General features: G+C 46.1%; 1 protein-coding gene across 1 annotated transcript in view; it reads left to right on the top strand.

The window, feature by feature from the left end:
• The first annotated feature begins 3157 nt into the window (after nucleotides 1-3157).
• Nucleotides 3158-23832, top strand: part of LOC8037690 (sphingosine-1-phosphate phosphatase 2) — a 45540-nt gene continuing 24865 nt past the window's right edge. The window contains 4 exon segments of the mRNA XM_029993554.4: nucleotides 3158-3730; nucleotides 3732-3782; nucleotides 6775-6864; nucleotides 23023-23295. Of these exon segments, the coding sequence (XP_029849414.2) occupies nucleotides 3221-3730; nucleotides 3732-3782; nucleotides 6775-6864; nucleotides 23023-23295 (924 nt within the window). The 5' untranslated portion in view covers nucleotides 3158-3220.

Raw genomic sequence — 23832 nt, forward strand, 5'->3', positions numbered from 1 at the left:
TCGGTGTTCACTCGAACGGGTACAGGCACTGTCTATTTAATTTATGTATAGCCGCATCTTTGAAAGGGCTCGTTTTCTCCAAGTCCGTTCGACACACACATATTCGCTCCCGCAAAGCCGCGCGAAAGCTCTGCCGTCAATCCACAAAAGCCGCGTTTAACTGGAAAAGACGGCGCCAAGGGGAGACAAGGGGTAGCGGGCGCCTTTCCTAAGATATGTCCCGCCACCCTAAGTTGAAACGGCATTGTATACAAATAAATGCCTACGGCGTCGGCTTGAGGACCCCGTGTAAGCAGCCTCCAGCCTTTAGAGTGCTCGTACCGTTTATCTTTCTTTTATTAGCTTCCCGCCACGAGAAGTCGTACCTCAGGCAGTATGAAGCCCATTAGAGGAAACATCTCCCCCTTCTGGCGCTCGTCGGCTTCTTTCTGTATTCCGCGCTGCGGCGCTGATCCTCATTGAGGGATGGAGGCGAGGACGAAAGCGGGCTTATGTTTAAGCCAAGGTCGTGGGGAAGTCCGGAGCTTCTTCAGGAGAAGCTCAGACCCAGACTACACTGTACCTAGAGCATTTGCTTCCTCTCTCATTTGAGAAGAAAAGCAATTGGTCACCTGGTTGTACAAGCTGCATCCCCCCCCCCCCCCCCTGGAACGTCTCCTCCTGGTACGTCCCCTCCGCACTTGCCTTGGCAATGAGCACACCGTGCCAATAAGATACCTATAGTGAGCCCGTGGGCGACAGCATCCCAAAGCAAGCCAAAAAAGACATGCCAAAAAACAAGCCCAGAAGCACGAAGAAACCATCTAACGAAAAGTGATGAAAAGGCGGCCGCTAGAGAGGAAGGATAATCCGCTACCCTTGAGGAAGGCTGCTTGACGTCTGCGTTTGGGAGCTTTCAGGGCACAAATTTTTCGCAGACAACCCCCAAAGAGGGAGAGGGAGACAGGGAGAGAGAGAGAAAAAGGGGGACTAGATATGTTAAAGGTATTTTCCCGCCGTGCTCGACGTGCTGGCCTTGTTTGGAAGTGTGCGTGCAGTCGAGGACCCTGATATTTGGTGCGCCTCCCCGCTGCCTCTCCACTTCGAAACTCCTGGCGCCGTCCCTGTCGGGAAGACGTACCGTGACCTTGACGGAGATAAACCCCACTTTGGAAGCGCCCAGCAGGCGCGTCCACCCACCGCTGTTTTAATCTTTTTATTTTTTTTAATTTTATAATTTTATATCGCCTCCCCCCTCCCCCCCCGGGGGGGGGGGGGGCGATCGCCCCCACCGCCCCCCACCCCCTCCGATCCGCCACTGTTGAAGATGGACGTCGAAATAATAAAGCCACTATTTTGACTTTTACAAAAGTAACGTCGAAAACGTCAATATATATATATATATATAACGAGCACGGTGGCGGGAGGCCGAAGGCGTGGGTATATAACTGAGAAGAAAAAAACCTTAGTGGAAAATAGCAACAACGGACGATTTATTCTTCGACGTTTCGGCCGGAGTCCGGCCTTCGTCAGGAAGAACCAACGCCAACTTCCTGACGAAGGCCGGACTCCGACCGAAACGTCGAAGAATAAATCGTCCGTTGTTGCTCTATTCACTAAGGGTTTTTTCTTCTCAGTTATATATATATATATACAGGGATGGGCAGTATTTCAAATACAAGTATTTGAAATACGTATTTCAAATACTTTGTGTATTTTGCATTCGTATTTAATTACAAATTGGGTAATTATTTGACGTGTGCATTTAAATACTAAAACGTGGGTATTTCAAATACAATTGTAATTAAATACAATTTCGCGGGCGAAAATACCCCAGGCGACGGCAGGCAAAAACACTAGTTTCTGCCACTGCGGCTTCTACGGCTCGTAACTCGAGAACAAAAAATCTGGGGGACATGCGGTTTGCGCCCTCCTTCATTTGAGAAATGCCCCCCCCCAAAACATATATTTTTTTTTCGTGAAAATTAAAAATTAGTTCCTTTTAGCCTGCCCGATTTGAGATGAAAACACCCATATATATTTATATTTTGACGGTGGAAGTTAAAATAGTGACTATTATTTGTATCTTTGTATCGGCTGCTAACTTCTTTGTTTTATTCGCCGTTTCTCGCGACTGTTCCCCATTTCTTTTTATTTTCGTCTTGGATGGGGACCCCATCTTTCCAGCAAAGTTCGGAAGGTGTTCGCACGGCCATTTCTCTCGTTACTTTTTGTCTTCTGCAGCGGCTGGTGCGCTGCTTTGGTAATCTTGTTTGCGCACGTGTTAATGATCACCTGTTCAGGTGAAAAATTGTGACAACGCAGTTTGTAACAGATCAACAGTAACCGCTTACGACGTAGTTCGAGTAGCTAAAAAACTTTTTCCCGCTTCCCAGATCCGCTCCAAACACGTGTGATCCCCCGAGTGGAGTTTGAGACCGCTAAATAAACTGATCTATCTTTGTTGCTGCGCGCGCTGGAGAAGATGCTGGGTTCGATCCCCACCCCCCGCCCGTTTCGATCTCGATGAATTTCGTACCGACACGCGTTCGTGTGATCACTACTGCGTGACGCACGTTAAAAATCCTAGGTTTCTCATCTACAGCTAAGAGACAGGTCACCCTTTCAGGCATACTAACATCTGTAGAAATATACAAGCAACACAATGTTTTGTTTCTGCGCGCCTCGTTATTTGATTGTCGTTCCAGTTGCGATCAGTGCATTCCGCTTTGCAAGCGGACTGACCGTAATGACTTGTTTCAGCTTTTGGGGTTACGAAATATGGTTCGCCAAGCTCGAGGCGCCTGCTTTTTCTGCAGGGGTTGCGGGACGTCAGAACGCCAAGTTCTGATTGGCTGTTTGGAAGGATAGTGGGTAGACCTCAATGCTAGCTTACCTTGAGGTCTGCTAATATGCAAACAGTGCCCGGCAGAACCCTGGGTCTTCAGATTCCTATCCTTCTACTCCAGCCAATCAGAGCTCGGCTTTTTGACGCCACCGCCACCACCGCTACCACATGCGCAAGATGCAGACGAACTTGTGCTCCGCATACGCGTCGTCTGCTTCCGTAGACTCCGAGTCCGCTAGAGGCGCCACTGTCCGGGCATCAAAGGAGTCACGTGATGCCCACCCGTGGTTCCGGTGGTTGCCGGTGGTTCCGTTCGTTCCGTTGCTCCGTTCTTTCCGTCGGTCGCGGATAGCGGGCGCGTGGCGGGCCGGAGCAACAGGCGGGGTGCTCACCATGGGCGGCTTCCTGGAGCGGGCAGCGGCGCTGGCCCGGGCCCTCAACAGCCCCCACCTAGTCGAGAAGGTCCAGAACTGCTTCGGCGTGCAGCGGATCGTCGAGAACGGTCGGAGCGGCGACAAGCTCCGTCACAGCAACGGCCTCACGCACCGCCACGGCTCGACCAACGGCGCGAGCTCCAAGGCTACTACGGGGCGGGGAGGCGGTGTCGTGCTGCGGGACACCTCGGTGCCGTGCCGCGTGGACAGCGCCCTGTGGTATTACCTGTTCCACTTCGGCTCGCTGCTGGGCTACGAGATGTTCTACGCCACCTTTTTCCCGTTCCTGCTGTGGAACTTCGACGCGGCCGTGTGCCGCCGGGTGCTTGCCGTGTGGGCGCTGGCGCTCTACTGCGGCGGGGTCGCCAAGGACGTGATCCGCTGGCCGCGGCCGAGCTCGCCACCCGTCGTCCAGTTTGACAGAAAGTACGCGGCGGAGTATGGCATGCCGTCCACGCACGCCATGACGGGGGGCCTCGGTGCCCTTTGGCCTGCTCGTTTTCACCATGCACCGCTACGAGGTGAGCGCGCCGGCCGAGTATTTGGGGCACCCCGACCACACGCTGTCTCCGTGAGTGCTCTCACGGGAGCTGCGATCGTTCCACATCAGGTGCAGCCGAGCACACGCGCCCAGTGGATGTCTGCCCGGCACTGCACGTTTTGATGAACGTCACGTCGCCTTCGGTGGGGAGGCCTAAGTAAACACGCCTGAGGTCGAGATTTAATCGCGTTTCTCGGGTAAGACTCGGACATTCATGAAAATGCGCTAGCCACGGTCCCTCAGGCGTACACGAGGCGTACACCCCCGTATCCACCGCGCGGGGAATTGTGGGGCCGTTCCGATGTACGTTCGGGCTGGCCCGTACGCTTCGCACATCCTGGGAACGGAACAATTTCTTCTCTCGTACCTCTACGATTTCGAAAAGAAAGCAAAGCGAACACATCACACAGCTGATTCGCACCCTGCGTCGTTATTGTCCCGCTCTCTTTGCATTCTGAAATCAAAAAATGCTCAACAGATCCTTGAGCACCCCTTCCTGCACCGTACTTCGAATTGCTGCAGTGCTTCGAGGAGCCGTCGGGAGGCGCTGCATACTTCCGGATTGGTCTATTGGCCCCGTTAATTTACTCCCCAAACTTTTTGGGAATTCGTGCCCGGGAACCGGGGCAGAGCAGCAGTCATTCCCAGCCTGTCGGTTAGTGCGGGCGGCCAGAGAGAAGGGGGGTTGTGAGGACGACGACTGGTGTCAATGAAAGCCCCGTCTCATAAGCCAAAAGCCACGATGGCTGCCAGTTCTCTTCGTTGTGTGCCAGAGAGCGGCAGTGGGCTTGTGTCAAGTTTGATTGCCACGTTCAGACTCGCTTCTTGATGGTTTCCAGGCAGGAGTTGTTCCTCTTCAGTTGTTCCTGCTGGCATGGAGTGCTCACCGACTATAATAAGATCACCAGCACTTTTGGGGCATAGCCAGTTCGTTTCATTGCTCTGGTTCTCACTCACAGTGTGGCAGCAAGCCCTTTATGGCTGGCACTCTACAAGTTGCTGCGCTCTTCGAGTTCCTTCCGGCCCTGGCACTCCCAATGTGCTGCACTAGCACCGAGAGGACAGGTTGTGTGACAGATTGCAATCCCAGTGGGCTTCGTTTGAGTCTCCATGTGCCTTGGGAGATTTGAAACCCAAAGTCCGGAGGGGCACAGATTGGGATGCATATCTGGCATAATCTAGCACAAGCAACAGCGCTAGTTGAGTTTTGCTCCTCTGACATCAATGTCCCAGATAACATGATTGAGGACCACAGAAGGATAACACAACCAAAAATTGTTAATGTCAGCGATATTGTGCATAGCTCCGACAAGGAGGAGAAGGGTCCTTGGTCTGCAATGCAATGTTTCGCTAACGGGGATGCTTGATCGCCAGTTTCGGGCAGATGGCCAAAAAACGAACTCACTCGCTATTGCAAAATCGTATTTGCACATTTTTCTACGGGTTTTATGTCAAAAATAATTTTCGGATCTGTATTTTTTTGGTGTTTCATTCTTGAAGTTCACTATTGTTAATTTTTGTGGGAAACTCGCGTCATCGGTAGGAATAGCTACGACACTCAAGTTGTTTGTGGTGTTTCCACCGCAGTTGGCAACTTCACACAGACTGCACTGTCACCTTTTCCCCTATCTTCTATTGCCCCGCTGGCACTGCAGTGGGCTTGTTTCAGTTTGAGGTTGGTCCACTTACTACGACATAGATGGTGGCAGCCATCAGGCCGCACTCTGAGAATTTGTTTAGACCATTGGAGCTCTGTGAGTGCACAATGCACCCGGAACAAAACTTTTACTGTGCCAGTGCATGTCAAATGTACTCACTTTTATACTCGGTGACGAGGCAATCGTGGGGATCATTCCGCAATGCGACTGTTTTTTGGGTAGAACACAGAAATGAAGGTGGGAGGTGTGACCAGAGGTGACTATGTTAGGAGACCATGGTAAAGAGAAGACATGTAGTAAATGCGGTGAAGGAAGCATATGCAAGAAGATTTACATCTTAGCTGTAGGAACCTGTTAAGGAAATTATAATTAGTTGCACCAAGAGCTAGGTTAATCCGGTCCAGTATGGTGCGAGGAAAACACATATTCAAAGGCATTGATTTGAAGTTAAAGTTATTGTTTTTTTAATGTGAAGCTGTTGGCGTTCTAGTGGAGGAGATAAACAGGTCGCAGGTGTTTATTTTTGAGTTCCCCTGTCATGATGTGGTAGAGGACTTTCAATTTATCAATTCTTGCTCAGTCTGTAAAAGTTGGCTAGATTAATGTTGGTGGGCAAGTCATGCCATGCAAAGTTTTGTATATGAAAGTTGTGTAAAGGTCCCAAACGACGTTGGCATATTTCATTATATGCCGAATTAATGCGTTGCATGGTGAGTAACTTAACCTCAGTGGTTGAAATGCTTCGTGTTTGTTGTTTTTATTGCCATTGCTTCATTTGGAGGTAGCAGAGGCAATGTAGGACTTCCGAGACAGGTTGTCTGAAAGTCCAAGTACTGTTATTCAGGTATATTGTTAAGCATATGTCCGTCCAGGGGCGGATTTAGAGGGGGGGTCCAGACGACCTGACCCCCCTCTGCATGTGTAAAATTTAGGGCGTGAAACGAGAGAGAGGGGGAGGGGGTTCCTAAACAAATGGTACGCTGACCAACACCTGACCCCCCCCCCCCCCCCCCCCCCCCTCAGGAAATTCCTGCCTCCGCCCCTGTGTCCGTCTAAGCAGTAGTTAAAACTGCAAAGACATTTTCTTTACATGATCAACATGGTGGCATTCTTGAGGGTGTTCAAATTCATCTGCCCAGTCCTGCACTAGGGACTCTAGGTTTTTGATGGACATGCGTTTAGTATGAACTGGCCATCAGGGGAATAGCGTACAAGATTGAAGCTGCCGCAGAGCCCCCTCAGTGTTTCACTGCAGGGAAGAGAGGGAAGACAGGGTCTGCTCTGCCAATGCACTGACGGGGCCTTCTCTTGCAGTACTCCCTGCCTCTGGGTCTCCTAGTTTGCACAGTCTGGTGTGCCCTGCTGTGCATTAGCAGGCTCTACCTGGGGATGCACACTGTACTGGTGAGTGTTCTCATTCCACCCTATGTGAACCTCAAGAGTGGCATCATTACTACTTGGGAGCTTGAGAAGCACCTTAGCTATAGCTAGGCCTAAGGTCATGCTCGGCTCAACCAACTGAGCAACGTAAACTAAACTAACCAAACCTAACCTAACCATCTTGCTGGACTGTGGGGAACTTCAGCAGGGCTGTATTCTCAAAGGTCTAGCTTGTTTGGTGAGGATATTTTACATCTGTTCCGAATATTTCGTATATCTAAAACAAATTTGTAATGATAGCGTAAAAAATAGGCTCGGTCTCCGTTTAAAAGGTCGATGAGCAACCTGAAAGGAAGGAGCTCTTTCAATTGCTCCTTTCAATTCGAGAAAGACCCTCCTCCTCTCTGTGGAGAGTAGCTCAGCTCAGAGACCTGCTCCTGTGGGGAGAGGAGGAGAAAGGAGCATAAGAGAATGGAGAGAAGGAAACTCTGAGCCGGTTTTCTTCCCGGCAGGAGACGATGTTGTAGGTCAACCTTGAAGGAAGTCATTAATTCTGCCCAACTCTTAATTTCCGAAAACTGTAAAAACAAACTAGCATCTTCGTGGTTCTCTATTCTTCATATTCGCAATGATGTCTAAAATTGTTCATATTGCCCGAGAGCAACTTCAGAAACTGCCCTTAACTGTCAGTTCATTCTTTTCTTCTGTTGGAAGAGAATGAACCGAGAAAGGGGCATTTGATCTTTGTGTGTTCCATTAGATGCTCTTGGAAGAAAAAAAAAGAACCGTTGTAGTGTTTTTCATGTTTGCCAAAGAGTGGTATGTATTGAAACATTAAAAAAGTAGTTTTCACAAAATTTTCTGGGAACGTGGGCATATTGAGGCCCACGTTCCCAGCGGACAGGTATCAATAAATTGGTCGATTGAATCGGTGATTAAACACAGACTGATTTACTGGACGAGAAACCTCGAGAGGGAAGGGCTTAATAAATGGAAAGAGTGATGACAGTGTGAAGAGCTTGTCAACACGGAGAAGAGAAAGGAGTAAATCTTGAATTGAGTGCAAATCTTATGTAGGAAGTGCTTGGAGGGCTATAAGCAATATTTGGCAGTTTTCACTTAAGCAATTGCAAGCAAGGCCTGCAAATCCGTGCAGATGAATGTGGCATCAATTAAGATGTCAGAAAATCGTTTAGAACTTTTTATCCAGATTACGGCAAGCTCTGAAACTGACATCTGGACCACACTGCTAGCGCTACATTTGTGCAGAGACTGAGCGTTTGGTAATGTTTACGATAGTTTATTTTTGCAGTGAAAAGAATGTTGTAAATTGTTATCATTTAAACCTGGTACATTAGTAATAGTAATAATGATAATATTAACTTGTTCAGTCTCGGGTGGGGGGAGAAAAGGTAAACATATATTTACCTGTTAATGCCCTGCCACCCTTCTACATTGCTCAGCAAACACTAAAAAAAAAGAGTCATTATAGAAAGAAAAAAAAAAAAACATGTAAAAATCTATTCAGTCAACATGCACAGTACCACATAACAAAAAAAAAAATGCAGAATTAATAAATTTACAAATTTAAAAAGCTAAAAAAAATTTTTTAGTTTTTACACTTTTGCATGTTTACAAGTGTAATCTTTTCTTTTTCTTCCAAATTATGACGTAATAGGAAAAGAAGACAAGGGTAGATGTGGCTTACAAGTGATAATGTACTACTGATATTCCGCTACAGTTAGCACACTAACACTTTCTCGTTAATTTTCCGTGTTGCACTTGCGCGTTACACTTACGAGCTTACACTATTGTGTCAGTTTCTGCGGGACTTTTTTTTATGAAACCCTAGCCCTACACATATTCTCCGTAAAATTATAATCTCAAGAAACATGGTTGCAGAGTGAGTGGGCAAACCTTCGTCAAATGTCGGTGCGCGAAGTACAGGGGAGTAGCAGCTTTTGAGAGCATCCTACTGCCGTAAAATACCGTCGAAGCGCCCACCCCACTTTTGCTGGGCTCAGCCAGACATGGGCGCTTCTCCGGTTGAATTGGGCGCTGAATGTACAGTTTGCAGAATTTCCAAGTTTGGGAAATGTTAATAGTGAGCGCTTGAGTGAAATGGGCTCTTCTGCGGCATTTCACGGTAGGCCTAAATGGTGCAATTCTTTTCGAACGGTCCGCTGCCAAAGCTCGTGGGGTCGGGCGTGACGGTCGATGCACGTCACTAACCGTCCCCGCGCAGTGTTGGGTGACGTTGTGCAAAGGAGACTTCCTGCACCCGCGTGGCGTCCGCTTCCTCTCGTGCACTGGGCCGTGTCGTCATTCAATCGCCGGCTGTATTGAGGGCGGGGCGAACGTTTACGCAAGCACCCCCGCTTTGTTACCAAGATTCGCGGCTTTTGTGTCCATGCATTTAGTGTGTATAAGCAGACGCGTTTACCCACGACTCCCGTCTGCCGGTGGACTGGTGAACAGCTGAAAAATCTACCCGCTAGTTTTTAGTGGTCATTCGATTATAGGTGGGAAGGGTCCGTTGCCCGAGCGTCAGTCTGCTCCACCTTAGTCAGAAATATTTACGACCAGGGCTCTGCGTTCTTGGTATACACCGGAAAACCCCGACGATTAACGCTCAAGTCGTTTCTATCAGGATTGGGGAAAACCAAAAACCTCTTAATTGAAACAGTCTTTGAAAAAGGAAACCTTCAGGAGAGGGAATCTTGGTCTGCAGGTCTACTTTGCAGCGACCCAGAACACGGCCCGCATTGAAGTGCCTGCGAGAGCACCTTTCTCTTTGGAAGCTGCACTCCCCCCCCCCCATCTTGTTTCCTTGCGTTATCGGTACCAGGACGATTTTCAGGACTTTGAATCGGACGCACGTTCCCTGGAAGTTGGGGAATCCGACGCCTGTGTCCTGTTTTCCTCGACATAGGCCCCCTATGAATGCCGACTTTTTCCAAACATGAAATATGTGGGAAAAAATAAACTTTGAAAGCACGGGACCCTAGCTACGAATTATAACTGACAAATTGCTGAGAAAGGTTCAAATTCAAAAACTTGTCCCCACTCGGCATTTATTAATGTGTTTTTTCTGTCTCGTCTGGCACGCGATTGTTGACATCAATCGTGCCGTGCCGCCTTTCCTGGGCTCTGCCCTTGTAAAGGTTCAAATAACTTAACAAAAATTCTTACATTCAGACTGCTCTGCTTGCTTCCCTGTGCCTCTGTCTGCTCTGTTACGCCATTTTTAGCAAATGCTGAGGCATGTTGGAGTTGGGGCCCACAAAGACTATATACCTTTCCAAGAAACGCTCGACCCCAAGGGGCAACAAACCGTTTTCGAGCCCATTCAGTGGGTTTGAGGCTAGACTCTCACCGGCATCCCTGCTAACCCTAACTGAGTGGAATGTGATTTCGGTAGGCGCAGTTTTAAACGCTGCTGACTGCAAAATTCTACTCTTTCCCGGCTGTATTTTGTGTTTCACGGCGTATGTATTTTCCCGAGGACATTGAGAAAGCATTGTAACACATTTGAAAAAAACAAAAAAAAACAACAACTGGCAACTATTTTTGTTGGCTATGCGCACGACAGAACGAATGCGACTGGAATGTTACTCGTCCCTTTTTTTTGACGACAAGTTTTGATGGTGCCGCCTGATTTTGCGGCGTGTCAAACGACAAAGTGCACAGCTGTCAAAAATAATTTGAAACAGGAAATAGCCGAAAGACATGCCTTTTTCACGCTCACAAATAATGTGTTTACTGATGGACAGGAGAAAGATCTTAAATAACAGTCACAGTCAATGACAGTCGCATCTTGATGATCGGACGGAATCCGAGATGACTTTGTTTTGGGGCACATTTTGGGCAGAGCTTCCTTTTTTCACACCAGCACCAAGGCAAAGGAATGGGCGGGCACAACTGACTCCGACCCACCCAAACAACTATTTTTGGCTATGACTGAGAAGAACTCTACGCGGATTATCTTTGGGAGGGGGAGAACTGTTGTCATTGTCCGCATAAATTGTGTCGAGGGTCGTTCAACGTCCTTCCCCTCCTTCCTTTCCCGTGAATGTCGAGCAGAAACGCTTGAATGGCAGGCACTTAACAGCCCTATTTCTCAGAGTGGAAGGTAACACAGAAAGGGTATGCAGCACGCATCAGAAAAAATAAGTGGAAACTTTCAAGAGGGGCCAGAAAACGTTGAATGCGAAACCGCAAAGCATAAGTAGAAAATCGCTCTGAGCAGATTTCCACAGTCCAAGAGAAGGGTAGAAAATTTCTGGCTAACTCTAGGGGGCGCAAGAGTCGCACCAGCCGCATTAGCAGCATGGCGGCGGCCTGGGAGCGTTTTTTTGAAAAGGTGTATACACCGACAAATGCAGTTTTTATTTTTAATAGATGCCAGTTTTTTGTTGCATTGTTTCGGCAATAAATGCTAAAGACTCTGAATTCTACTTATAATTCGCTAGTATTGTTTGTACTGTGTGGCCCTCTAATGCAGTTGGGAAGGCAGTCTATACACCTTTTCCGTCTAACCTCGACCCAGCGCGTAACGTGCGTAGCCTCGACTCGGCGACTCGGCGCACAGCGGGAATAGTTCTTCCGGTTCTAACACTTCCGGTATGCGGGAGCAGGCCTAGCCGGCTGACAAGGTGCTGAAGTGGTGCGCGTTAAATGGGTTTTAAAGCCCTTGACAGCGAAGTGAATTGTAATAAGGTGGGCTAATACGTCGATGTATCACGTCCGCGCATATTTGGTCATCGGGCTGCCACTGCGCAGTCGTTGGCTGCAGCAGCAATTCCCGAAAACGGAAGATAGCGCGCGACAAATTGTGCACCGAACACAAGAAGTCGCAAAGCGAATGCGGCTGTAACGTATACACTTTGCATCGCTTCCCCGTTGATATCAGCGGGGAAGCGATGCAATATCAGCACATAAAAAAAGCAAATAGGCAGTATAGAAACGGACATCTACAAGTGCAGTAATAGGCCTCGGCAAGTCAAATGTAGAACGAATTTTGCAGCTTGTGGTGCAAATGTAAGACCCTGGATGTAATGATTGTTATTGGCTACTCAAGTTTTGTTTTTCATTCCGTTCATTCCTACGAGGATGTGCACTATAATTTTGTGTGTTGCTCGGTAGCGACGCCCGTTAAAATACGTTAATGGAAACAATACGAAAAGAGGGCGCCAAATCGTCGTTGTACCCCCCCCCCCCCCCCCCCTTTCACCCCCATCTCCTGAATAGTTCCGACGCATCTGGGCGTCATACGAAGTAGAGATGTCCCGGTAACTAGCGACCGTAGCTCGATGGTGCACCATAACAATAAACCGTTCGGCCCGCGTCGCCAACTCCCATTGTGAGTATTTCTACGATTAAACGATGATACTTCTATGCCCAGGATCGCCCTCGCTCGCGCATAGAAACCCTCCGTTAGTCCTTCGCAGAAGGCTGTCATTCTTCACAAACAACAACTCGTGAAGAGTAAACACTGGTAAACGTGCTCAGGAAAAGTGAACATACCTCCGATTTCAATACCGGCGACGCTGGCGACAAACCCTGTTGGCGCAACAACGGGCGCCATGAAGGCGAATAAACACGCCAGAACACAAGAATAATTCACACTTTCAATAACAAACAAATTAAGAACTCACTAAAGGGAAAACAATGAAGATACGATGCACGGGGTCAATGGGGACAACGCGGGAGCTAGGAACAACGCTGCCCTACGCATACCAAAATGGGCGCACAACAACCGTACGCCAGGCGGCGCGGCTGTCGCTGCAACACGCAAGATGGCGACGACTACGCGGAAAAGGTCTATTGGTTTAATAGAAATTTTCATGAAATCTATTAAACTTTGTACGAGGACAACTGAGTATGAATAACAAGTTGGGGTTCAAACAAGCTGGTGAAGGTTTAACATAAGTAGAGCCCTGCATATCCGCGGATTATCCACGGATATCCGCAGTAATCGGGCAGATGCGGATAAAAATGATACAAATTTTGGCGGATTACAGATTGGATGCGGATGTCAAAGGCTGCGGATGCGGATATCCGCGGTTCCGGATCTAAATTTTTTGCCCAGTGGCATTCAGTCTGTCGACTGACGTTTCATCTACACATCGTTTCGTCGGCATGCGACATTTGACCGAAAGGTTTCTCGTGTTCGTTTCATTGAAAATCCTGAGACCTTTCGTCTCGCACAACCCTGCTATTTTCGTAACAAACTTTTTGCGTCTCGCCTGGATTACAGGGGGGAGGGGGACATGGTTTGGTTAAGCTCGCCTTAGTGAATCGCGCGCTAGCTTTTAGCGGCTTAGTAAAGAAGTATGTTGATGACAAAACGTCGCAGGGGCATGCCCCCGCAAAATGTACAGGTTCGACGAACCATGTGTCCATGAAATGTATGTCCATGAAAAGTTGTCCACGAAACGTATTTCCACAAAGCGTGTTTTGAAGAAACGATAGGAATTCTAAGAAAGATCTGATTCTCACTGAACATCACTTCAGTTAGTGTGTTTCCTCTCGTTAAAAATGTCATCTATAGAAACAGTAAATATTGCAGGGCATCAATCGTCCCGAGAAAGCTAGTACATTGGCAGGAAAAGAGCGGAAACTTTCTCCGGGCAAAGAAAACCTCAAATGTACAAGTCACAAGAAAGTAGAAGAGACGTCCCCCTCTCCGCAAAGAGTAGTGTGGTCATGATTCCAAAAACAAAAGTAGTGCCTCGGCAGCGAGCACGACCCTGTGGCACCACGGTTTGTAAAGTTTCAATATCAACAGCGCACGCACATAGGCAGCCTGTAAACTGCCTACGTGTTTCTTTTTTCTATGCTTAGAGACCTAGCCAAAAAGTCTGGTAGTTCATATTCGTCCAGCTACGACGCTAGAGCGTCGTAGCCGAATAATTATGAATCTCATAATTTATGCTGTCTTAAATTTTTTTCAGTGCAAACAGAAACACGCCGCATAGCAGCAACAAACAATAAATCCAGAATTAAAAATTAAAAAGAGATACGACCGCTGAGTCTTAGCTTGCTGCGCACACAGCACACATAGTATGCCTTATTCTAACTTTTAAGTTTCGAAAGTACGCGTCGGCATAAAATGGATATTACAAAGCAAAAAAAAAAAATTATATATCTATATGTGTATATATATATGGGTGGTTTCATCTCAAATCGTGCAGGCAAAAAGGGTCGAATTTTTAATTTCGATGAAAAAAATATATGTTATGGCGCCATTTCTAAAACCGCAGTCGGCACAAACCGCAAGCTCGTCGGATTTTTTGCTCTCTCTTTATGAATTTTTAAAGAGGCCGCGGCGAAAAGCAGTGTTTTTCACACCCGTCGTGGGTCGGATGTTTCGCTTGATCTCCCGCCATGGATTTTCAGTCCACATTATATTATCTTTGTTGAAGCACTCTGTGGACACATTTAAAAGGCTCCAATCACATGAAATAATTCTAGGCCTTTTGCTTTTTTTCTGTAAAAATGTCAAAAACGCCTCCTCGGTCAATTGTTGACGAAATTTGATAATTAATTACTGGCGATCTACTTGGGTTACACCGATATTTTTTATGTCCACGGAGAGCCCAAAACACGCTCTTTATATTTATAATAAAATGCCTTGGCTGTATAAAATATCCTTTGCGGTACGTTTACGTTAATATTATGCAAAAACCAAAAAGTACCATTTTTGAAATTGATTTTATCAAAAAACCCATTTTTTATTTTTTTTATTTTTTGTTCAAATGTAGATATGATAGTTGTCTACACGAAAATCAAGCCTAGAAAGTGTATATTTTGTTTGCATGTTTTATATTTAGGCCTCAATATTGGAAAAAGAAGTCTTTGTTTTGCAAGACCTAAGTCAGACATAGCGACCCATGCGTCTCTATGAATTGTGAAAAAGTTTTCTTGAATTTTCTTCTGCATTTTGTAATCAATTATAAACGGATTTTGTGGTATTGAATATTTATGTATGTTTGGATAAGAGCGGGAACCATGAGATACATATCTAACCAAATCAGCAGGCCTAGTAGGCTTTCAATAACCAAAAGGCACAGACGTTGTATTGTTTCGATTTATAAACCTTTCAAAGTAAACTAGCACGACTAGCTATTAGCTGTCATATTACTAAGACAAAGAAAGTCACCACATCGTCGATATATTATATACAATTCTTTACGAAACCAAACACTGGGGCTTGTTCACCGCACATCGCACAGGTCACCAGGGAATGTCCTTTCACTTCCGTAATACACAAAAGTGGTGACACAGAAACGGTCAGAAACACACAGAGAGTGTGTCATGGAGAGGGGTAGGAAATAAAAATAAATAAATAGGAATTAAATTGCCCAACTCCGATCTTAACGAAAATTGCGTAAAAAAAAAAGTATTTAGGTTCGAGCGGTGGCAAGGCGATAGGTCCACGCCTGGTGGAGAGTCAGACAAAGAAGTCGACGGCACGTAAAGGTAAAACAAAAAAAAAAAGATCAATAATTTAATAAAGACGGGAAAACTCGGCCGCACATGGCAAGAACAAAAACCAACTCCCCCGGGCATTCCCTAAACGGGACGCAACCAAATGCGTGCGAACACGCTCTCTACATCACCGCCAGGCCGCTACGCCATGACGAAATAAACCCAACACCTGAACAGTGCTAACAAACAGTTAATAAGAAAACATTGAAAAAAAAAGACGTTCAGAAAAAACCGCACCCGAGAAATAAAGTTCAGCGGGGCGAAGAAACACACACGAGTCGGTCCCACGACATTGAAGTCTGGCATGATGACGGCGTCCAGATGATGCTCGAATCTGTTCCTCCCTCTATTACGCACATCGACGACGGCTGTGCGGAACAGTGGCTGTACGAAAGAAAGTGAAGATTAGATTCGAGCAGGCGATGCGCGAGAAGAGTAACCGAGACTATGCTTCAAGCTTCATATCGGGAGAGGAGCTTTCGAGGTAGTTTCTGCAGTTACTCAAACTTTCTCTTTCCCTTCCCTTTTTCAAAAGAACACGTCAGCCGGCGCTAACGTTTCATCTCGGGAGAAGCCCACTCTTCACAAACGGTTATAGTTGACAAGGAGGCTGACTTCGACCCAACTAGTCGCCGGGCAGAATACAAGCACAAGTATATTTACCAACACGCTCGTTTTAATGTCAGTCTCCGGGCTTTGGCTGTTTCCAAAAGAGATAACCCTTTATAAGGACAGAACGAGCGGGTTGGTGGGGATAATTAAACTTAAACACTCCCTTCTCGTTTTCTTCCTCAAGTTTAATAGATAACCCTTCGGTGCTATCGGATCTCCCCGGGGGAGAGAGAGAGAGAGCACGGCCGTTTCAAGGTAAGGATAGGGCACTCGAAGCTAGGGCAAACATGCGGTATCGTTTCACGCATGCACGGATGGCTGGTTTCAAATTTCCCCACATCCCTAACGAAACCGGCCCATCTTCGTGTGTGCGTCTGCGCGATTTCTGTCCCGCGCCGCCGGTTTTAGCGCACACGCGGCGTTGTTTTGGCTGGCAGAACAGTTGTTGACCGTCGACATTGTAAGGCCGTGGTGTCCTCATCCTTTCAGGCAACGATTCCTTTGCTTTCCCTTGTGCAATACTCTGACAGACTCCTCCTGGGTGGCTGTCACTGTTCGCCGCGTCAACGACACAATCGTACCATTTCACTTTTGGTGACACGGGGTGCGCTGCTCGCTTTACTGTCACGGGCCGTCCCATCTAACACAACGAGCGCGAAAGGTCGTCGTCATCTGCTGGCTCCGAAAGGGCGGGACGTTCGTGCAGGCCAATGAGGGCCCCGAATCAATAAGACGTCTGCCGACGCCTACACGTTAAAAATTTACGACACCTGCTGGTGTGTTAAGAAGTGTTGCTTTCTCTTTTCGGAACTGCTCCGATGTAGCTTGCCGCCTACAATAAAATTTAAATAATCAATAAATATATCAGGGTGGAAATACTGGATTTCATTTTTATGTGGGAACGTTGAAAAAAAGAAAAAAACTATTTCCAAGCTTGTGAAGACGCGCAATTTGCAAGTTCACTTCGAGCCGTAAAAACACGTTTTTGTACGATATTGATGCTTAAATGTAGAACATACAAACAAAATATACACTTTCTAGGCTTGATTTTTGTGTAGACAACTATCATATCTACATTTGAACAAAAAATAAAAAAAATAAAAAATGGGTTTTTTGAGAAAATCAATTTCAAAAATGGTACTTTTTGGTTTTTGCATAATAATAACGTAAACGTACCGCAAAGGATATTTGACACAGCGAAGGCATTTTATAATAGATATAAAGACCGTGTTCTGGGCTCTCCGTGCACATAAAACATATCGGTGTAACCCAAGTAGATCGCCAGTAATTAATTGTCAAAGTTCGTCAACAATTGACCGAGGAGGCGTTTTTGACATTTTTACAGAAAAAAAGCAAAAGGCCTACAATTATTTCATGGTATTGGAGCCTTTTAAATGTGTCCACAGAGTGCTTCAAAAAAGATAATATAATGTGGACTGAAAATCCATGGCGGGGGATCAAGCGAAACATCCGACCCACGACGGGTGTGAAAAACACTGCTTTTCGCCGTGGCCTCTTTAAAAATTCATAAGTCGAGAACAAAAAATCCGACGAACTTGCGGTTTGTGTCGACTGCGGTTTTAGAAACGGCGCCATAACATATATTTTTTTCATCAAAATTAAAAATTCGACCCTTTTTGCCTGCACGATTTGAGATGAAACCACCCATATATATATTTTTTTTCCGGTTTTTTGGGCAGAGTGTTGCGGACTCCTAGGACGATCACATAGCTGATGTCATTTTTCCTTCAACGCGCAGTGTCTCGAAAAGGCTGATCGCTTTTAATATAAATACGATGAAACTGATAATGACAAAATGGCATCCCCTTTGAATGGTGTCCCAAAGATTTCTTTGTACAAAAACTAGCAAACAGCTTAAAACGTGCTATATTTTTTTCATTCATGCTTGGATATACAATGAATGCCTGGATTGTGAGTTGGATGCGGTTCCACATTTTGCGGATGCGGTTCAGATACAGATACAAAGTATGCGGATGCAGATCGGATACGGATACAATAATGTAAAAAGTGTGCGGATGCGGATACAAAGTCTGCAGATGCTGATCGGATGCGGATAATCAAACCGTTATCCACGCAGGTCTCTAAACATAATGGAAGACAAAACTCCGAGGCTGGGGAAAAGACGAAGTTCTGTGCTGGTGGTCTTTAGAGTTCAGTCCTTCTTATGCATTTGTGTAAAGAGTGTTCTCACTTTCTTTCTCTTTTCTTTTGGTTTATGAGGGCAACGAAACCCTATATAAACGCAAACTTCTGTGAAATAAACTTCAGCTGTGTTTGAGACTTTGTGTGTCGTGTCGTCCTTCGTCTTTTCCGCAGTCTCGGGGTTTCGTCTTAAATGGAGTAGAAATGTTTGTAAATCTTCATAAACTCCCGATTCAGCGAAACTTTTCTTTTTACAGAATCTGTATAGACATGGGCTGTCATAGCAAAGCTATTTTAAAAGAAGTCTACACACAAGTATAAATAATGATGTAAAAAACGATTGGATGCCTTTTCTCCTTTCCCTCCTCACCCTTTTTATGTAAGTTCAGCTGGTTTCCACAATCTAAATAAGCAGAGAAATTCTTCCTCCTACAAAATGTCAGTCTGCTAAATTTAGCTTGTCGGCTCACTTACTAACACTGTCATTATCAAACGGCCTTATTCCCTCGCATAACAGTTGTTTCTCAGAATTCCTGTCCGACTGCAAAATGCACGGAATCCCAGAACACTTAGCTAAAACGCTTAAAGTTTGTTATTTTTGCAAACATCCTTTTTCCAGTGAAAAAGGGTGGAATTAGCCTAGGAGTATCTTGTGAAATGAGTATGAGTTACTCGCACAGAGTGTTAAACGCGATAGTATCTCCAGGGCCACCAAACTGTGAGGTTGTGTGCGTCCATACGTCGCGGCTCGATAGCTAATTATAGTGGGAACAACTGGATCGGTGCATAGCTATATACAAATTCAATTTCCCCACAAAATTTAGTGGTAAGCATTTTCCAATTAGCTGTTCAACCTGATCCAATGATATATGAAATTGCTCGGAAGTTTGGTAACACCGTGCCCGAAGCCGTCTTAATAGCGTCGAGTGTTTTTAGTGTCAGTTCTCCGGCGTTTCAAGGGCAGTGGCACTTTGGCAGTGAATGGGATGAAACCACTTTGGGGCTTTTGCACTTTCGATTACCCAGTGTGAAGAAAGGTCTCGGCCGTTGTGCCTTTCATTTCTGAAGACACTTTCAATTCTTTTTTCGACGAAAGGCCCATGAAGTCATGCTCTTTAGGGGTAGAGGCTTATCACTCGCCACTTTAAGCTCCACCGCAATACATGCAACCCAAGGTTAGTTATTTCTTGTGGACATTTGCTGGTGAGAGAAAACATGCAAGTTTGTTTGAAGCAGAGGTCTGAAACCGTCTGCAGCGTCAGGCCGAGTCAGCGGCAGCAACGGACCAGACGGCAAGTTACGAAGGGTTGGGGGGGGGGGGGGGGGGTGGCGAGGGGAAGGAAAAAAGGAAGTGCAGCATTCTCTGCCTAAGTAAGGGGATGCTGGGCAGTGCCAATCGGAAGTGCTGCTTGTTCCTGTTTCACCTCTTTTGAGGTTGAAACTGCCGTGTGGTCCTTGAGTTCGTACGAGGTAGCTGCAGGGTTTGGGGGGGGTGCTTTTCTGGTGTTGTGCTGGGGGCATCGTGAAACCACCTCGCTGGCCACGGTTTGCCGACCCCTGGTGTAAAGCAAACTGTGCCCCCGGTGTCATTTTGCACCCTTGCAAAGAGCTCCGACTGGTTTAAGATTGCTTTAACCTCGGGTAAAACGCGGATGTCAGAAGTTGCACTAGTAAATGAGGATTTGTCCAACCCTGGCGAACGAATTCACATTGGCATCGATTTAGTAAAACATGGCTTTTCCGAAACTATGCTCGACAAGTTACTTCTTAGTAAATAAAAGGCAGTGATTATTTGGACCTTCACAGTCATTTTTCATCATTTTATTTTTATAATAAAAATATACTATTTTATTATTATCATAATTTGTCAAATAATTTGACTTATTATTATATAAAGACGTGAAAATATTTTTGAGAGGATTTTGATGTCCCCTGTCGCAATACCTACTGCACTATATTGACGTCTCCCATCAAGCTTCCCACCACAAATTGACCAAACTTTGGACTTGGAGCCTTCGGACCGGAAGATGATTGAAAGTGGCGATCAGAATGATTACTTTGCTTGCAATCGGCATTGGACATTTTTCTGACGACAGGCGTCAGGTTATCGACTGCAGTTTTTATAAAAGTGCTTGCTGTTGCGCTAGTTGGTGATTAACGTTTTAACCACGGTTAAAAGCACTAAAAAGACTAACACAAGAGAGAAGACAAACACGGGCGCTAGGGTTTGGCCCAGCGCCCGCGTTTGTCTTCTCTCTTGCGTTCATCTTTTTAGCACTTTTAACCGTGGTTCATAACATTTTATAACCAGATTTTTTCGAGCAATTCGCAATCCAAGAAACTTTCAAATTCAACTCGGCTAGCCGGCTGTTCTTAATCTTTGCTTGGTAGCACTGTGCTAAATGTCACCAAAGGTATGATTTCTTTTACATTATTTATAACTGACGAAAAGAATTCTGAATCTCTTCAATATTCGAGTCATAAAAATAGAAGTCGATTGCTAACACTGTGTCGAAACACCGTGACAGAGAAAACCAAGCATTGTTTGCATTCGCGGCACTTTATTAACCATTTCAATCTTTTTGTGCTGCCCAGACTCGTCAGGCACAAACAAAATGAAAGTATAAACTAAACGGCGAACCCGCAAGCATGTGGAAAGTGAGACGGGCGAGAATTTGTATCCTGTCGAAGTCGCACTTGCGCGGCAGTGGAGGAGTCATTCAAATCTCCCAGTGTTCCGTCGTGTATGCACTTAGATTTGTTACGTGCAGACAAAAAATGAAGGGATATCCAGCTCGCCCTTGTTGTGGGTTAAATGTGTTACTCAAGAGTGCCTGCTAAAAAGACTTCTGCCACACAAAGCGACCACACGGCACTTGGTGCGAGTGCAGCTTCGCCACCGAGCGATGTCACTGTCACGTCCAAAGGAGTCGTTCAACTGTCAAGCACACACACACACACTGAATACAACATTTCCAGAGCCATGTATGGCTAAAGCCTCTTAGGCATGCAATACAATGACACACATGACTCCGTTAACACCAACAACACCGTCCACAAGGAAATAAATTGAAGCAACTATCACCACTACCCCTGTGATCCCCTACATTGATGGGAGACATCAGAATAGTAAAGCTATAATATTTTGACTAAAAATGTTGTGATAAAACCGTTGTTATTTTGACGGGGGACGTCAAATCATTTTAGAAAACTATGCTCACGTTTCACGGAAGTGACGTCAGAGACGGCCAAATAATATTGAAGTTATTTTTACACTGGGCATCAAAATAGTCGCTGCCTAAACAAAATTTCGATCCCGGCTACTGAAAAAGAAAGTGGTTCAGCTGCTGCAATTAACCTAAGCGAAGCAGTGTAATCGATTGAATGCGGCGTTCAACAAAACCGACAGCAAAATTACATCTCTGGAGTGAGAAAGTGCAACGCAAGCGAACATGCTGTTTCTGTCCGTTGTGTTTTCCGTTCTGCAAATTTGTGCTCTAAACCTTCGAAAATATTTTACGAACGCATTCTCCAGCTTAGTTTTAACCGGTTTGTTGTCTACAAACTCAGCCTACCGACACCAGATCGAGAGTATAGGAATGGCTGCTACACAACGGGAGTGTTTTCCGGCTGTTCTAAGTAATTCTTTCTTTTACAGCGGAGCTGTTAAGGGCTAGGTTCCCCAGGATCGTGTCCATCCACAGAGAAATGTCGGCACAACACCTTGGTTGCTGCCGTCGCCCATAGATGGCGGTAGCTGTCCAGAGTGTTGTGTTTGCCGGTTGTCTGCTTGCCGCCGTCACTCATAGATCCCGACAACCTTTCCAGCCTTTCCACTCTGGCTTGCCAACTTGCCAACTGCCATTACCTCATTGCCACCATAGTATAGCTTTGCTGGTTTTCCTACTTCACCAAAGTGGAAAGGCTGAAAGTTTTTTTTTTTATATATGACATTGAGATGAAGGATTCTAATGTTTTTCACTCGTGTTGTTTGTGTCTTGTGACGTAAATATTGCCTTAAAGTTTTTTTATTTTTCGGGGAAAGCTTGTTTTGTGTGATCTGTATCATATCCAAGAATTACAAGAAAGGTTTTTTGTGTGAGTTGCCTTTAGTCCTTTCACAGTTAAAGTTGAGGCTTGGACGAGTTGGTACATACTTCGGAATTAAAAAGAGTGCGGAAAGACGAGGACCAGACAAAGAAGCGACACGGACATAGACAAAGAAGTGACACGGACCAGCGCTACGTCCATGTCACTTCTTTGTCTGGTCCTCGTCTTTCCGCGCTGTTTTTAATTCCGAACTTTCACAGTTGTTTTTTTCCCCCAAAACACGTTTTTTAGTGGTTAAAATGTTTTGAAACGGATAGTAAAAAAAAAAAATAAAATGAATGTATAGGTTTTGTTTAATTATCTTGTGGGAGCATGTACGGTGCTTGCAAGCCACTTCGGTTAAGAATCATCGAGCATAAATATTGAGGGCGAGCAGTTGTCACTTTTTTAATGCAGAATGCGTCCTTCCATTTGGTTTTATTTTGGCACTTCCGCTTTTGCGGCATTCTGGTGGTGGCCTCAGATTTCCAATTGGAGGTACTTTTTGGAGCTTCTCCATCAAATGATGAGCTCTCATCTTCTAAATTCAATTCTGAGAAGCTTTAAGAGTCTCAATCAAAAGAGCCAGCACTCCGATTGCCTTTACCGCGAGGGTACATCGCACGCAAAGCGAGCATCTCTCGCATACTACGCGCACAGAGCGAAACAGGTGCGTATATAAAATTTATAGTCCGTCACAGACGGAGCGAATAGAAACACCTCCCAGGATGTGTGTGATTTCTCGTTTAGGTGAGAACTTTCTAATGTGTAACATACGTGGCGTCAACTGTGGAAGGGTCAAGGGGTCTGTCCCTCCACCTCCAGGACCTGTTGGGGGGCCTGCTGCTGGCCTGGGCGTTGATGCTGGTGCTGGTGCCCGTGGCTCTGCCTGTGGACCACCTGTTGCTGAACTCCCCCTGGGGGCCTCCCCTGGTGGTGGGGGTGGTGGCCCTGCTGTGCCTGGCCTACCCAGCCCCCCGGGAGTGGACCCCTGCCCGCGGGGACTCCTGCGTGGTGCTGGCCACCGTGGCGGGCATCCTGGCGGGGGAGGGTGCCCTCTTCCAGACCGGCTGGAGGACCCCGCTCCTGCATGCGCAGGTGGGGCACTATCCATACCTGGGCCATGGTGCCTGGAGTGTATCTCCCACCGGCGTATTTATCGCGTCCGAAGAAGTGGCCCCTCTATTTCTGCCCGACAACGTCCCAAAAGTATCGCGGCGTTGCAGCTGTGCTGGTAGATGCGCTGCACCCCTCAAGATGAAAGTTTTCTAAACGTGATGTTAATGTTGCAGGAATTATTTGGGTGCTTTCGAAGTACGCTTCTCTTTTGGAGATGGTCTTTTGAAATAGAGGCATGCTGCAGAATTTCTCCCGACTTGTATATTAAGTGTCTCCACGTAAATATTGCGCTAAAATATTTTTTTTCTGGAAATGTTTATTTTGTGAGATAAGTTCACAGTCAACTCTCGGTAGTTTTGTCGCTTTAATAAATATTTAGGTTAATTGGAAGCAGAGTTGTAGTCCTGGCAATTACACATAAAAGTCTATGGAAAAAAATGTGGGGTACTTTGAAGTTGAAGCTCTGGGACTAGGTAATTCGAAGGAACTTTTTGCATGCTCGAGAAGTCCAACAAC

Source organism: Ixodes scapularis, unplaced genomic scaffold, assembly GCF_016920785.2.
Source record: "Ixodes scapularis isolate PalLabHiFi unplaced genomic scaffold, ASM1692078v2 PGA_scaffold4__175_contigs__length_147842914, whole genome shotgun sequence".
Classification (NCBI taxonomy): domain Eukaryota; kingdom Metazoa; phylum Arthropoda; class Arachnida; order Ixodida; family Ixodidae; genus Ixodes; species Ixodes scapularis.